The 17489-nt window shown below is 38.6% G+C and overlaps 1 protein-coding gene across 2 annotated transcripts in view; it reads right to left on the bottom strand.

Annotated features, from left to right (window-relative positions):
• Positions 1-683: 683 nt before the first annotated feature.
• The window catches only part of LOC131217686 (protein farnesyltransferase subunit beta), a 53023-nt gene continuing 36217 nt past the window's right edge, over positions 684-17489 (bottom strand). For both annotated transcript variants that reach the window (XM_058212656.1, XM_058212655.1), the window contains 7 exons: positions 12242-12306; positions 3809-3865; positions 3542-3614; positions 2134-2220; positions 1698-1884; positions 1292-1395; positions 684-1055 (listed from right to left, as the gene is read on the bottom strand). In XM_058212656.1, the coding sequence (XP_058068639.1) occupies positions 819-1055; positions 1292-1395; positions 1698-1884; positions 2134-2220; positions 3542-3614; positions 3809-3865; positions 12242-12306 (810 nt within the window). In that variant the 3' untranslated portion in view covers positions 684-818. The remainder of the gene's footprint in view (positions 1056-1291; positions 1396-1697; positions 1885-2133; positions 2221-3541; positions 3615-3808; positions 3866-12241; positions 12307-17489) is intronic.

A 17489-nucleotide genomic window follows, 5' to 3' on the forward strand; every position in this document is an offset into this window, starting at 1 on the left:
CCCTACTTAATGATCATGTTGGTAAATTTGTTTCGTGGGCTGCAGTAATCACCTACTGGTCATGCCATCTCATGAGACATACTCCATCCACTCAGGGTAGCAGCATGCTCAGCGGCAACACAGTATTGTAGTCTTTGCAGCCTAGCGTGAGAGAGAAACTGGAAAGGATGTCCCCAAAGCAAAATCGACAGAGCTTTAAATTACATTTGGGGCCCAGAATCACCTATTCACACTTCCTTTTTCATTCATACTACAAGGGGCAAGCCCTGGTGAAAAGTCACGCCAATCCAATGATCCTCACCTTGAAACATCCATTGAGAGATCCCACAACATGGATTGCTTATGAATCTAAAGCAGAAATTCAATATGATGACCCAAACCAGCCGAGGCTTATAAAAGACAGGCAGTGGTGACAAAACAAGCCACATTCAGATGGTTAGGATCATCAGGCATGTTTGCACCAAGGCTTGCACCTAGTGATATGAGTGAATGGACAGTCTGGAACTCTGGATAAATGGTCGGATGTCCCATGTGTAAATTTTTTATTTTTTTATTTTTATTTAAAAAAAAAAAAAACACTTTGGGGACATTGCTAACATCCCCCATGATTTTGGGGACCATAGCGTTTCCCTACACATGACACACATCATCAAGAAGGAGAGGAGGAGAAAAGAAAGAAAAGGTGAGAATATCCCATGAGACAGGTGATCATCAATTTTATTTATTATCCAAAAGGGGTTCACATTCTTCATCATCTGATTTGCAAATTATAATTCATGTAGGGGGAACTCAAGGAGAGATGGTGATAATCTTTATTGTTAGGAGCAGGAGAAGAAGTCACGTGCCTTGTAGTATCGATCTAAAGTGACATTGTAAAGAGGGTGGATTGGCTCCAATAAGTTAGAATATGAACCTAGCACTGCTCTGGGCAAAGGAGAAGCACCAGCTTCCTTTGACCAGCTATGATGACATACTGAGAGACCACTTAGACAGTAACATGTGTGGTAAAAGTCTCTATGCTTTCCAGGCTTGTCCTTAAACCCTCCCTCCAATACCTGCATTTTAACCAATAATTTAAGAGCAAGGCTCGAGAAATTTGACATCTTCAAACATGAACAAATGACCAAGATTTAGAATTGGTAAAGGGGAGACTACGAATTTGACTTTAGCTATTATATGTAAAGAAAAAAGAGAAACGAAACTGCAAAGAAGTAGCGAGCCTGTTTTAATATCTTTGCTAGCAATGTTAAACAACAAGGGCCAGAAAGCTTCTTAATTAAGATGAAAGTACCTGAGAACATAGGAGTAAATATTGCTGCAAAGCAATACTGTGGAACAAAGGGCCCCACTCAGCTTGTCTCTCAAGGAAAGACGACCCAATATCAGAAAGTTCTCCTGCAACACCAGCACTCAGTTACCATGTAAGTGCACACATGTGCATGCATGGACACAAATGGACTGACACAGTATTCCTACCCAATTTTATAAATGATCTATATTTTCTTCAAACATAAAATTTTAATGAAATGGAGTAAGGTGAAATGAAGCAGCTCTGGGGTTGCCAGAATCTGGAGCTACCACGGACAGAATGGTTATAACTTGGGTGTGCTACTCCAATAATCCCTCCTTGAATAACCCACCTCAACATGATGCACCAGTGAATTTTCTGATAAGCACTGCTCAAACTATAAATTTACCTTTGAATTTAAAATAGCATGCCTTATCAGCTTCATGTGCACCCAGAATAGATTCTGCTTCAGACAAATTTGAGGTTGCAACATTGCAAGTTCTCCCCGTGTTCTGGTGCCCTTCTCCAACATATGACAACTTCATTTGTTTATCAACAATTGATGATAACCTTTGTATTAGTGCAAGCGCTCCTCCCTAGAGATCATTTGATGTTAGTTCATGATTTAGTGAGACTTGAGAGCAGATGGATTTTTTCTTATTTTTTTGGATGATTAGGAACAGACGAATGGTCAATATGGAAATATTTGGTACATGAAGGATGGGACCCAGTGGGCAGCAGATCATAAAACTTCTGCCAATCTATGCTTTAAAAGCCAACCCCAAATTGTTGGGAGAGGCAAAGATGATGACGAAGACGATGATGCAATTGGGAAAGAACATTACCTGCCAAAAGGAGTAGCAGCCATCAACCAGTTTATTTGTTCTGCCCTGAAATCCACACTCTACTCCTTGACGAAATGTCACCCAGTTCTAGTCACAAAACGGTGAAAGAACTATGCATTCAAAGATCAATATGAAACCAATAGAATATAATAGGAGATACTATCTAATCCCCTCATGAAAGGAAAAGAAAAGGCATACGTCAGTCAGATCACCCGATAAGTCTAGAAATTCATGAATTATGATGGTCTTGTTTATATATGAAAGTGAAGAGGCTTTCTATGGTGAATGGTTCATGCCCTAATCATTCTATTATCTAAGCAGCTAGGTATCAGTTGCCTAGGCTATTTTGGCTTTTGACTACATTTGAATTCTTGCAGAATTTGGATATGAAGTGCAATCAATGGGGATTGTGACAACAGAGACTAAGGCCAGGCTGGTTGTCAAGAACTTAGGTTGATAGGTTCACTTTGGAAAAGACTTCACAAGAGAAAGACACCTTGATCCCTTTGATGCAATCCTCCCATCATTTCCACTTTTTTTCTCTTCCTTGAATCTGAGAAAAATTGTTATGATAACCACAGTTCTATTATACAGGATGGTCCATGAGAATAGGCAACATCACTAGAATTATAGACTGCACTTTTTTATGTTAAAATTCCCATTCCATTATAATAGAAGGTACTGCCTCACAATCACATCATAGATGCCTTTGTGGCACCCTACTACTTCAGCAGGGTGGTCCATGCAGCATCAAGTCTATCAGGTATTTGTACAGTATTCATGCTTTGCAAGGATCTAGTCTATCAGGTATTTGGACACCTATCAGGGAATTTTGAATGCTTATACCCTGGCAGAGCAACTATCCACGTAATGAACTCAAACCAAGCATTTAGACAACTCAGATTTTCTGCATTAAGGCAACGAAAAATGCAAGCTTAAGGAATTCAGCAAGGTGAAGCAGGTCAAGACTTGCATCCACAGGTGGACCATACAGCACTGACGAAATAGTCTACTTTAGGTTTTACATCTTTTCATTTCCTTTTTCATGTTACCTTCCAAATCCAGCACTTTGACCTACTGCAGAAATGCAATTTTTAAGGTGGAACATTTAAAAAACCAAGGTTTTTTTCAAAACTCAACTCTTGACTTGACAAGGGTCTGAGTCAACTCAAAACTTAGTCCAGTTCTCCAGTTCTTTTGAACTTTCTGGTTATCTTCTTAAAAAGTTGAGAACTTCAAATAAAATTAACAGATATATGAAATGTGCAGTGCAACAAAAATGAAGTGAAAGAAAGAACTACCTACATTCTGTGCCAATGAAATCGACCATTAGCATATGGATTGACCAGCAAGAGCTAAAGAAGAATAGAAAAGAAAGCGTCATATGCAAGGAAGACAACTGCCTTACAATTATACCAGGCAAGTCCAGACGATCAGCCTCATTGATCAGAATCATTGTGGCCAAGCCACAAAAAGTGTACCTTCAAATTTTGCACAAAACATAAGGTTTTAAAAGATTTTAGATTAAGAAAATAAAGTAGGGCAGCTATATTGGTAAAACAAAGTTTTTGTTGTGACAGTTAACAAAGAAGAAAAATTAAATAATACCTGAAGAAATGTCGAATGATAAAGACAAGTAAAATTTGTACGTCAAAAAAGAAGAAGAAGAAAATACCCGCCATGAGCTTCAGAACCAGGTTCTCCAGCAATTCCACCTTCATATGTTTGGCAGCTGCAGGGAAGATGGAATCACCAACCATTTGACTACTTCTATGTTTCAAGCAATACACGAGAAACAAGAAATTTAACTGAAAATTTAAATATATATATAAAAAAAAAAAAGAAGAAGAAGAAGAGGAAGAAGAAGGAAAAACTAGAATACAACAAGAAGAATCACAAAGACTGCACCCACTAAGCAACAAGAAAACAAATAATGTACGCCAACCAAACTGAAGAGGAATCTTAGTGCAAATTGATGCTTATGTCTGGTATTGTGAAGATTCATGCTGACTTCTCCAACCTTAGTGAGCCAATTAGCTTCTTCATTGGTCTTGCTAGGAACTTGAGAGAAGCTAATCATATAATTAATACGTAAATCCCCAGCTCCCTCGATCAAATCAGCAACCTTTCAAAAACATGACCTAGATAGCCCAACAAAACGCATTTGAAGAGTCTTCTTCAAAGATGACTGGGTATTGACCGAAGTCCGCAGCAACTTTTACTAATTGCAACAAAGCCACTGGTTCCATATAATTGAAATTTGTAGATCCAATTGGACATAAGGAATTAATCAACACCGACCAATTGGAGTCACGCGCAAGGCCTCCATAACATGTAATCTCTTTGTGCATTGCCCTCTTGTGGGGCTGACATGGACGGACCTATTGGGTCTGTTCCAAGTCTCGTGGTCTTTGCTTGGGTTCGGCTAATTCCCTTTTGTTTGTGTGGCATGGGATGGGGCTTGGGAAAGTGAAGACCGTGTTATAGAGGATGGATCTGATTGCAATTTGTTGGGCTGTGTGGGAAGAAAGAAATGCTAGATGTTTCAACAAGGACAGGAAATTGTTGGAAGCAATGTCTCATGTTGATCATCGAATGGGCCTTGTGTTCCTAAGTTAAGGGATTATAATTTTGATTTTCTTGGGTAGTTTTTGGGTTGCCCTCTCAGCATCTCCTTCCTTTTGTAGTTTTCTTTTGTCATTTCTCTGTGAAATTTTCGTTCACTCCAAAAAAAAAAAAAAAAATTTTAATGGAGAAGCTTTACAGCCAGCAGCGAATTTCACCTCCAGTTAGTTGTACTGGGATAATATTACACCAGCTAGAAGACAACACCGACAAACAAAAACCCCTGCATTTTGACCTACACTTCACCTATAGAGCTAACAGAGTGAAGGTCGTATTTGCCAACGATTTTCCTAACCATTGAAGATCCTTTTATTTCTTTATTGTCAGATGGACAACAATGCAAGTTGCACTGACATCAAAATCACTAAGCTATACATTTGTTTTTACACACACCTAATCGGTATGAGTGAGCGGGACTTCCTTTAGGTGGGTAAAAAAGGAGTTTTTTTTTTTCCCTAAGTTTAGTATCCCATGAATTTTTATTTATCTTGTTGGCCTGTGATTGTTATATGAACTCATTAACTACTAATAAGCTAATTAAATTGTTAATTATAATTGGCATTGATTTCATAGACTCCTAATTCATGATGGAAGTTATCATAGAAGTTTTACATGGCTACCAAACCGACCAAACCCTCCCCCTTTATCCAGGCTTGGGACGGAAGTTATCATAGAAGTTTTACGCATCTCCTTCCTTTTGTAGTTTTCTTGTCTTTTCTCCATAAAATTTTCGTTCACTCAAAAAAAAATAAAAATGGAGAAGCTTTACAGCCAGCAGCGAATTTCACCTCCAGTAAGTTGTACTGGGATAATATTACAACAGCTAGAAGACAACAGCGATGAACAAAAACCCCTGAATTTTGACCTACACCTCACCTGTAGAGCTACGAGAGTGAAGGTCGTATTTGCCAACGATTTTCCTTACCATTGAAGATCCTTTTGTTTCTTTATTGTCAGATGGACCACAATGTAAGCTGCACTAACAACACAATCACTAAGCTATACATTTTTTTACACCCCACCCCAACACGGACTGTCACGACCCTAAATCTAGTGTTGGTAATCCATGATTACTATACACCAAATTTTGGTTGACAGCCTCCGTAGAACTCCGATTTTGGGACTTCCAACTATCACATACTAAGTCCCATAAGCGGGGCTCCACAAGGAGGATTTCTGAAAGTAAAGACGACAAACACATATCATTTCTCAAAATTTCATCATATTCAACATATGTTACTGTGTACAACTGAGTACATCAAGGGCAAGCCAAAACATAAACCATATCATATTTACTATACCTGATGTACATATTCAGGGTATATATATATACTGATATGTACAAAACAAAAAGGACAACTGGAGTCTGTAGCCTCTACTCCTGCAGCTCCCTACTCTCACCCGTAAACAAAATTGAAAGGAAAGTTTAAGCTACTAAGCCCAGTGAGTGCGTGTGTGCAGTGAAAATGCATGTTTCATGTCATGCTCATATAATGCACAGGCCTGCTAGACCGATCACAATAAAATAAAGATACAATGCATTATGCCACTTTTTATGTTCCAAATCATTTTTATATACAGAGGTGGGACTTCTACCCACTTGTAACGTACATACCCTTTCAACGTTTCCACAACTTTCCACATTTCCCAATTGGATCACCAAGGTTTGAAACAGAGGTGGGACTTGCATATGATTGCTATCCACTTGTATAGACTTTTTCCACCGTGGTCAACTACAGAGGTGGGACTACATAGTTCACGGGCCGAACTAGTCTAACCCACTTATGTTGAACCTCATTATCTACCTAACAGCGAGAAGTTATAAGTCGCCTAGCAAAACGATAGCGGACAATTTACGAGCTCGTCACACACAACCTATCTTTGCTTGCTCATAAGCAGGTCAGGTCAAACCTCTCAACCAATCGATACGCATCGATGGGAGTCGCTGCCTACTTTGGTATTTCGGCATTCCAGCGCTTTGTTCTTCCACCCGGTCTAGGCATTGGTTACTCTCAATAGTATCAATCGGGGTTTAGGGAATTTCACCCACGGACCCTCTAATCATGTCCTGTTGCATTATACATTTTCGGTGTGGTGTCCAACTCAAGTAATAACAAAGTATGTTTCATCGCATTTACAATCACTGTATGCATGAGTCCACACACAATCACAATATAGCATGTTTTTCAAGACAAGCCAAGCATAGGATGACCTTCCTCATGTGGTCTCCTCATGAATTTTAAGTTTCTCATAGGGGCCTCATGTAATGCATCCTATATCTAGACGATTCACATACTAATCATAGACACATCGTCTGTCGCAACACAACCCACTATGATTACCATACCATGATATGAATCATTCACTCTCAATCATGTAATGATACAACAACTATGAAACATGCATATGATATGCACATGACTTAGCCAATCTAAATCCAATTCGGGATTCATTCCGCTATAAGACTTCATGCCACAAGCATGCTTTTTCTCAAGAATTAACTACATCAAAAGGATGAAGGATAATTCTTTCAAACGTTTTATCAGACAAGTAGCAGGCGACCTTTGTAAGGGACAAAGAGAGAAATTGATGGAAATACGTATGAATTTAAACAAAACTAAATCATCTCTATCATCTAATCTTCCATTAATGACCTAACCAACTAAATCAGAAAATCCAGCAATAACCCAACCAATTTAAATCAGAAAAGCTAGTTTTCTATAAGGCTTTGAAGGAAAATCCAACAATAAGCTAACCAACTACATCAGAAAATCCAGCAATAACCTAACCCTAAATCAGAAAATCTAATCTTTTATAGGGCTTTCAAGGAACATCCGGTAATACATTAACCCTAAATCAGAAAATCTAGTCTTTTATACGGCTTTCAAGGAAAATCCAGCAATAACCTAACCCTAAATCAGAAAATTCAGCAATAGGGTTTTCAAGGAAACCCCAACGCACATATATGCATGCTCTTAATCTATGCACTCACCTGTAACTATCAGAGGATTGATTCTTAACCTCAGCTTCTATTTCCTTTTCTTCTTCTTCTTCTTCTCAACTTCACACTCAACAAGAAAGAGAGTGCTGGAAATGGAATGTTGAAAGAGGGTTTTTATGTTTATGGACTTGAAACTGGTTTTAAAATTAGTTTTTGTCTAAAAAGACAGTTTGGGAGGTGTTTTGTGATGTTTTTGAGAAGTGTAAGCTTATGGTAACAATATAACAATGCTATTTAAGTAATTTGAACTAACGTATTCCAAGGATTTTAAAAACATCGAGGTTATTTGAGTTATTTTATCATAATATACATATGCATATCTATTCATAACTTACAATCCGGGTGTCCTATTGACATGCCGTTTTTGCCAGTAACTCCGTAACTCGACTACGATCACAACGGTTAGGCTCTCGGACCTAACGGATTTTGAAAACTCGATGATGGGGCTCTGCTAGATAAAATAAGGACATAATTGTCATTTCTCAGATTGTTTAATTTTAAGTCCGTATCTTAAAATTCAGACATCGGGTTGAAATATGGCTTGCGGCTCAATAACAGAACAACATTATGATCAAGTCAAAAATTCTCGGGACAATGGACCTATAGCCAACGGCTATCCAGTGTACGAACCAGATTTCGGGGCCTCGGGTCTTACACGGACCCACCCACCCACTCACACCACATGGGCACTTGATCCCTGGTCTCACTATTGAAACTCTTGTGAGTCTACCACTAAGCCATACACGTGCCTTAAAGCTATATCCAAAATCACTTATGTTGCGACACATGTACCTTAAAGTTATACCCAGTCCATAGCGATTTCCAGATGGTTTCAAATGGGTTGCAGCTTCGGAAGGACTTGTAACTTGGAAGTAGGAGCCGTTGGTGATCCACAAGCCACACGTCCATTTCTTCAAGCAAAATACATAGATCCTCAAGGGAGGTCTATTCAATCTCCTTTCGAAGACAAGGGGGTCTACTTTTGAAGCTCGATATGCAGAGAGAAAAAGCGGTTAGGGCACAAGGAGCAAGACGATCGGCAAAGGAAATCAAGTTTAGAGCAAGGTATCCTGTATCGGTATCGGTTGGCGTAACGGTGCCCACCGATACCGATACGGATATGGGGGTGTATTGGCAATACAAGGGCGTAACGGCCCGTAACGGTGCAAATTTTTTTTTGCCAAAAAAATATGAAAAAATATGGATTAAATTCAGAATATTCTAAGCATTCCAAATATGCATTCATTTATAAATTGGAAGATGTTTATGGTGGTGTAACGGTCCACTCTTTGGTGAGAAGCTGTATCAGACTATCTGATGAATTTATGAACCAGACAACCTGGTATTGGCTATAGATATTTTATATTTAATTATTTAACTATATAATATCAATGTGAATTAATTAGAATGAATCTAATACCAAAATATCTCATATTTGTAGGTTTGGTGTATTACATACCTTGTGACTTGTGTACATTTTATTTCAACATACAATCTAGGGACTTTTATGTCCAATTATATAATTCATATATCTAACAAATTAATATAATTTTTCCCAATAAATCTTAAGAAAAAATTTGAAATTATATTCAAGTAAATAGTGTTGTTGATTTAGAACTGATTTGGTGGACCATTTGATGCCCCAAATCAATGTTAAATTCATGCAATCTATTGGCACTTATCTCACTAATGGATTGGTGGATATTTATCAAACAGTGATAAATGAAAAATATCAAATAATCCTATTTCAGCAAAACAAGTGTTTGCAAATTAATGGTGAAAATCATTTAAATAATTTAATTTTGGAATTGTGACATGGCAACAATAGTGCCATAATTTAATTTATTAATTTTGAGATAATGTATGCCTCATGGACAATTTTTACGGCCATGTACATAGGGCCCACCACAATGTATGTATTGTATATCAATGACATCCATCCATTGTATCAAATTATTTTAAGGCATGGTCCAAAAATGAGGTAGATCCATATCTAAGGTGGACCACACAGTAGGGATTGAATTCCCACAATTAAAACTTTTATTTTATTATTATTATTATTATTATTATTATTATTATATATTTTTTTTTGAAGTTGCGACTTTTGTTTTCCTTGATCCAAGTCCATGCAACCTTATCAGTAGTTTTGATGGTAAATAAACATTACAGTGGGCCATAATAAGTTTTTAACAGTGGGCATTCAATCCTACCGTGTGGTCGGTTGACCCCAATGGCCCATTACAATAAAGATTGATAGGTTGTGCGTCCCATAACGATACTCAGATCAAAAGTTATAGCCAATTTACGATTCACAATTCAAACAACAATTTCTCCTCATCCGGATTGAATTTCTTCGAACCACGCGCCTAGGGCCCAATTACGTCATGTCGTACGTAGGACCAAGCCCGGATCTGACAGACTACTTCCGCTTCTATTTGGCCTTCTTTTGGTCCAGCCAAGCTATGAATGTATCTGTGCCACGTCCTACATCACAATCTCCCTCATTATCGTAGACAAAGAAGCTATATCGAGATTAACTCACGATATACAAATTTCTAAATGGGATATTTTTCTATTTATCTCACATATACATGTGGGGAATCACCATAATGTCATAAAAAAGAAAAGATAATGAGTCATATAACATTTACTTAAAAATCTTAAAAGAAATTATACATTTGCAAAGATTTTAAGATCATAACTTTTTATATAGTTGTATCTTCTTCTTTTTTTGAAAGATATATATAGTTGTATCTTTTAGTAATTAAAGATACAATGCATTCATTTTAAAACTATATATTTTATCATAACTTTAGAAATACATACATATATAGACATCTCATAGTGTTGAGTGTACAGCACTCCCACCGTGATTTGTGTGTGGGGCATCCGAATCGTGCATCATATGCGGACCACCATGAAAATGGGCACCCCAAAAATCAGCAGGATCCAAAGCTCAAGCAGGCCATATCACCAAGAATAGCGCATGCCTAAAACCTCTAAAATGTAGGGTGGCCCACCTGAGTTTTGGAATGGCTTGATTTTTGGTTTGTCCAATCAGGTGAGCCACACCCACTATACGGGGGCCCCACAAGACACCTGTTGTGGGTCTCCATGTCCACTATTTCCCTGCACATGGCCCACCTGAGTTACGGATTGGGCCGAAATTTTGTCCTTCAGCCTAAAATCATGGGCGCATCTGATGGATGGGTTGAATGTTTGAAACACATCATAGTGTGGCTCACTCTACTGGACTGTATGGGAAGTTCCTATAATGTTGACTGCATGGGATAATATACCAACAATTCCTCTTTGAACTACTAACTTTAAAATAACTGGTAATTCCCTTGCTCCCACTCCCTCTTTGTGCAACTAAGGAACAGCTAATGTTAACTTTTTATTTTTCCCCCAGAAAGGTGACGTTACTGCTAATAAAATTTTAAGAGTGGACTATATGTAAAAGAGGCAATGTGTTGCCAAATATTTATTTTATGTGCCTGAAGAATAAGGTTAGATCATTTAGTTCTTCATGGTCAAACAATAAAAGAGGTGTTGAACCACTTCTTTTTTGTTGTTGGAATTTATGGGTTCTAAATTCCTTCAGTGATCTTATCAATGGTTGGTCAGGGTTTCAGTTTAGTGCTAGAGGGAGGACTGTGAAAGAAGGTGCCTTAAGTTATTTATGGAAAGACAGAAGTTGGAGGATCTTTGGCAATAATCTTTTTGCTAGGAAACATTAAAAGAAAAGTGTTTTCTATGTTCGTGCAGTGGACTTTATGAAGACCAGAGGTTTGAGGTGTCTCAAAGGCAGATTTCTTCTGTGATTGGAAAAGCATAATGGAGGGTAGGAGGAAGGATCAAAAGTATAAAGAGTGGTGGAAGCCTTCTTTGCCGTGGCTCTAGAATTTAGTTTTGATTGGTGCTCTAGTTGAAACCTGGATCCCACCATAGTGGAGTGTTCAAAAATGAGAACTGTGAGGTTTGGAAGGCATTCTCTGAGACTTGTAGTTTTGTGGGTTTGAATGAAGCGGAAATTTTGACTACTTGCAAAGGATTGTGTACCTTTTTGCTATCAGAGGCCGATACTGTCATCATTGAAGAGAACTCTTGGAATGCTATCAAATGGACTTCTTTCAAATCTTCAGGCCATGGAAGCTTGCTTCTTGTATAGCCGAGAACAGACAGACGCAGAAATAGATAAATTTTGTTATCTAAAGTTCATAGGAGATACTAATGAGGTTACCAATACTCAATGCAAAAAAAGAGTGACAAGATAATTGTTTTCAATGCCGCAATGTCTCTCCCTCAATGTTTTTTGCTCTTCTCTTTTCTAGTTAAATAAAGTTTGGTTTATCTTTCAAAAAGACAAAAGTACTACTAGAACATATTTCAAGGCAATTGGTTGGAACAAATATATAGGATAACATAGAAGTCAACTACAAAGCTAAACAACATCCAAGCAAAAAATATTAACAAACCAACCTCAGGATGTAACTACCAACATTTTGCACTAGCTCACTGTCCAAAATGTTCAAAACACTTGCAACCTGGTTGAAAAAATGAGAGCCATCACTCAAGTTAGAGGGCTCCTACAAGGAAAAAAAAAAAAAAGAAAAAGAAAAGAAAAGGAGCATATGATGGAGTGGCCTGTAAACAAAAGATCAATAGAATTTTGAATATATGAAAAAGCAGGGGCAACTAGGGGAAACAAGTATGAACCTACATGTGCTATAAATTTCGGAATGTGAGGCTGCCAACTAAGAATGCATGAGAACGGTACAAACCAAGGAATCTTTTGGTTTTACGTGCAATTTCTTCCATTCATTGAAGCTACACTAGATGAATAAATTGCTAAGAAAAATCACTTTTTCCTATGTTGCACCAAAGCCTAAAGATTAGCATGAGCCCCACGCACACAACCAAGAGTTGGCACGGGATTGTTATTGAGTTTGGAAAAGGTCATGGTCCATGGTTGCCTTTTTTAGAACTCATGTGGGAAAATTGAACAGTTCCGAGACCTCTGACAGCCATTGTGCCTAGCCGCCTACTCAAGAGTGTCTCTAGGGCTCTGTGCCTATCTAGGAAGGCTCCAAGGAGTCTATGCCACTGGCTCCATTCCATGTGCTCTGCCTGAGTTCTACATCAAAAACATTTCAATGAGACTCTGCGCCAGGTGCAAAGCTCCCTATGCCAGTCTAAACGCTAGGTGCATAGCCTCTTCTATTATAGGTGCCAGTCTGCCTGGTTTCCAAGGTTCAACAGAACTGAGTCCCTCTTGTCCAATCTACAATTGTGTAACAAACTTTTGTAGGAAAATGCCTCCTATTACATTATTTGCAGGAACTCTTCGACTTTTGAACTTCATCTGGCTCTCGTAACTTCATACACTGACGTTCATCTCCTAGTTGACATGAGCCACACTCGTCTAATCACTCCCACTCCCACTGAGAATTCTTTGCACCAGGTGCAAACCTCCCAAGGGAAGCTTAAGCTCCAGGTGCTAGATTTCCTAGGGGCGGATCTCTACGCCCGGGCACAGACCTATTGCAGCATCTGTGCCAGACAGAGAGGACCACTCCCTTAGCCACTGTTCAACGATAATATGCATTATGACATGACATCAGTTTCTCTCCTTAGCCTGAGTCACTACGCTAGGCACTAAGGACCAAGAGCAAACCTGCAGCTGATGCATTTTCTTCATCATCTCTGACGTTTAAGACCCCTAGCAATGCCAGAATGACGTATGCTTGTGTACGCCACAAGCCTACACGGCTATCTTAAACCGATGCCTCTCAAGATATGTGATACACATCATTTACTGCTATCTCGATGCCTAGCTGGCTATACGAGACGCTTAAATGCTGAAGGCTATCATTAGTACCTTAGACTGATCAATGATCTGGACACTCTGAAGACAGACCATAGATTAGGACTTTATGCATCATTTGCATATCAGCTACTCTGTACCATGTAATAGATTGGTTCTCTCTCATTTTTATCTTTTACTCGAGGGCAATCAAGGGCTTGCGCCAGACCACAGCCTAGAATGTATTCACTACCCAGATTAATGAAAACCTTTCGACAAGGCATATTTGGGTGCATATGGCCTTCAATGAAGATAATAATATCAAACCCTATCATAAAATTAGACAATTCTTATAAATAAGTGGTCTAGAGAAAGGCTCTATAATCTAGAGGCAACTCATACACCGAATTGTAGTCTGCAGTTTGGTCTAGCGATTCTCCCTTAAAAGTTTGTGTGATCCATTGGTCTGCCAGCTTGAACAAAATTTTAACATTAGATCACCTTAAGAGTAGAGCCTCTCCATTCTGCGTAGGTGTTCCAAGTGTTGCACGCCAGAAGAATCAATTCCCAACTTTTTATTCACTGCCTATTTATCCTTGTCATGCATTTTCTTGAGATTCGGGATCGAATGGGTTGTCTTGAAGTTGGAGGGTGCTCTTTTTTCTAGGTGGCAATCACATGCACGGGGTCCTATTCGGAGGGTCTCATGGAAGTTCATTATCAAGGCGACTTTTGGGTGCATTTGGTTGGAAAGAAACAACAGGGTTTTCAAAGGTAAAGCTAGGCCCAAGGCTGCAGTTACTAAGTCCATCTTCGAGTCGATGTTTGAATGAAGCAAGCTCAATAAGAAGATGGTGAGCTTCATAATTCCGTTGGTGAAGCCTAGTTAGGCTCAAACAATTAGAAGTAGTTGGGACAAAGTGAGATCATCTTATCTCTACCATCTAACCCAAAGAGCTGGTTCGAGCTCAACTTCCAGTTATTCTTTACGTGAAACTGGTCCAGCAAGGGTGGGATGATTAGTGAAAAATCACTAGGGGGTGTCATATTGCTGGAATTTTCAAGGCCTTTGGGAGTTTGCCACTCCAATTATGCTAAAGACACCGCTCTTCTCCATGGGATTAGATTAGTTGTTAATTGCAACTCATTCCAATCACCATTGAAGGGTTTTCAAGCAATGAGATTAGTTGGAGTAAATCTAGGCGTTGTCCATGGAGTGTGACCATCTCATTGAGGTCTGTGATTTGTGCACATCCAAATTGGTAACATTTGCTCATGTGCACCCCTCAGAGATAGTATTCTGATTATGGATTCATGTGCCCCGAAATGGTGGCTGTATACGTGAACTTTGATTTCTTTCTTCAGTTTCGGCTAAAGGTCTTTGAGCCGTTTGAATGCTGTATTTGTAGCTTTTCTTTTCCTTTTAGTTAAAATTTTCCAATATTCATAAAAAATTAAGACGGAGTATCAGGCTTAGTGAGAAAAGTTACAGAGATGAGGCTATATTTAAGTTAATGGTCAAGAGATTTCTCAAAGTGATAAATTTCATGACCTTGATCTATTACTCAAAAGGATGGGAAGACATTGATGAGGATGTTATAATAGAATAGGAGCTAGTGGTTGAAGTGAAGATGTACCTCTAGAGTGTTATGTCATTGCTGGATACTCATGAAACCTAAGGGAAAATTTTTAAGTCCGCTATTCAAACAGTATCTGTGGAAAGAGTTTCAAGTAATTAGAAAGCAGTCTGAATATTGAAGAGATGAGAATTCTGAGAAAGAGGTTATTCAAAGCAATTTTTCAGACAAACAAGATGGAAAGCACATCAAGAATGTTTGAATATGTGCAATGAAAACCAGAGATGTCTCTACTAAGAAGAGAAACATTTTTTTTACACACACACTCACGCACACGCACACATGCCACAGTGGGATTTCACCCCAATGGGTACTCGAACCCATGACCTATTGTTGAAACTCTTGTGAGTCTAACACTGAGGCATGAGTAAGGACCCCTAAGAAGAGAAACATTGATTAGGGTTGAAGGGCATGAAAAGAAGAGGAGAGAAAGTCCTAAAAGGGCTCTGTACTGAATCACATATAGCTGGCCCCAAATGGCTAGGACAAGGTTTTGATGACGAGCATGATGATTAAAGCTATACCATATTGATCTGAAAACAAAAGGTTCTAACTTCAATATGGACAAGTCACAAATTTATTGACTTTATAGAGCAAAACAAACCATATTGATATGATTTATAAACATCTATTGTTATTAGAGAGGTTACTATGGAACCTTTTAAATTTCATGTACAATAATAACTTCATGTGCAACAATAACTTCCTTTGGAATTGAAGTTTCAGTCAAGGCCCCTGGAGGGAATTGGCAAAGAAGAAATTTCCAATCTATTTACACACTGACAAAAAGAAATACGGAATCTAAAAAATGAGGAGGTTGAGCATTAGACTCAGGACAGGTAACTGGATCTTTAGAAACCCGGATATTAGAGGCCCATTTGAATAGTAATATGAACAAAGGCTTGGAAAAAAGGAGGATGTGGAAAGAGATTTACGAGAAGGGAAGGATTACGGTTAAATGGAGAATCTTCCAAGATAGATTCAATGGCATTGACGGCCACTTTTCCATCCATTCCATGGAAGACAGACAATAGGAGATGTTAAATGGGACGCCAAGGGAAGGAGGGGAAAGAAAAAGTAAGAGCAACAAGCAAATGAAGCGGAAAGATGCTCTTTTATAGAAGAGAATGTAGACCAACAATGATACTAGTTGGATAGTTGAGAAACACAGATGAGTAAGAAGCTAGGGTGGAATGAACCAACGTTGGAAAAATACTAGAATCATTATAATTCAAAGGATACTCTTCTATGAAAGAGAATGTAGACAACAAACGCGTTCATTATCACACACATCATCTAAGATGACGCGAAAATGGACTCTCTCTCTGAAAAGGCACCAATTATGTTACTCCATCAACATACAGACTTTGTTATACCCAAATGAACCAACGTTGGAAAAATACTAGAATCATTATAACTCAAAGGGAACAATGGAAGGAGATACTCTTCTATGAAAGAGAATGTAGACAACATTAGCGGAATGAAACAAAGTGGTAAAAAAATACCCAAACCATTAAAGTTTAAAGTGAAGAATTGAAGTTCATTAGCGCGCGCACAAACGAGCTCATTATCACTCGCGTCTCTCTCTCTGTCTCTCTGAAAAGGCATCAATTATGTTACTCCATCAACATACAGACTTTGTTATACCCTACTACATCTAAAGTCTATAATCTTGCCTATCGATATACCCAAAATTGACCAAACCTTAGCCGCAATCCCTAGCCAAATATCCCATGCAAGTCCAAGGGATGGATCAGAAGATCTTGGCCATTGGATGTCCATCAAGAGTGATTTAAAACAAATCAATGGTTAAAACCAAAATTCAACAGTTGAAAACATTCGATTAACTATTAGAAAACATTTAATGTGCTAGTTGGCTAAGAGAACACTCGATCCAAACCACAAGATCAATCTGCTGATCATATCCCAAGCAACCAAGTGGATCTCTTGTTGGATCATGTAAGCCTCAGTTGGACCCTAAAGCATGCACTCAGTCGCACTGACATGCTGACCACCAATGTAACCTCGTGAAGCAAGCCAAAGCATATTACACCAAGGCCTTGAACTCCTCACATGCCCTTGGGTCTAAGGATTAGCCAAAGCTATTGCATACACAAGTCAATCTAGTTCAGGCATTATGGGTCTCCTATCCTCCTAAGGATTTGAAGTAATCCACCAATGCAAGCATCCATAGGGCCAAATAATATGATCCCTTATACATGATTACTCACACTCCCATGTAGGGTAGGAAAAAAAGGAATCAACTCATTGTTGAGCCCGATGGTGG

The sequence above is a fragment of the Magnolia sinica genome, chromosome 10, assembly GCF_029962835.1.
Source record: "Magnolia sinica isolate HGM2019 chromosome 10, MsV1, whole genome shotgun sequence".
NCBI lineage: Eukaryota > Viridiplantae > Streptophyta > Magnoliopsida > Magnoliales > Magnoliaceae > Magnolia > Magnolia sinica.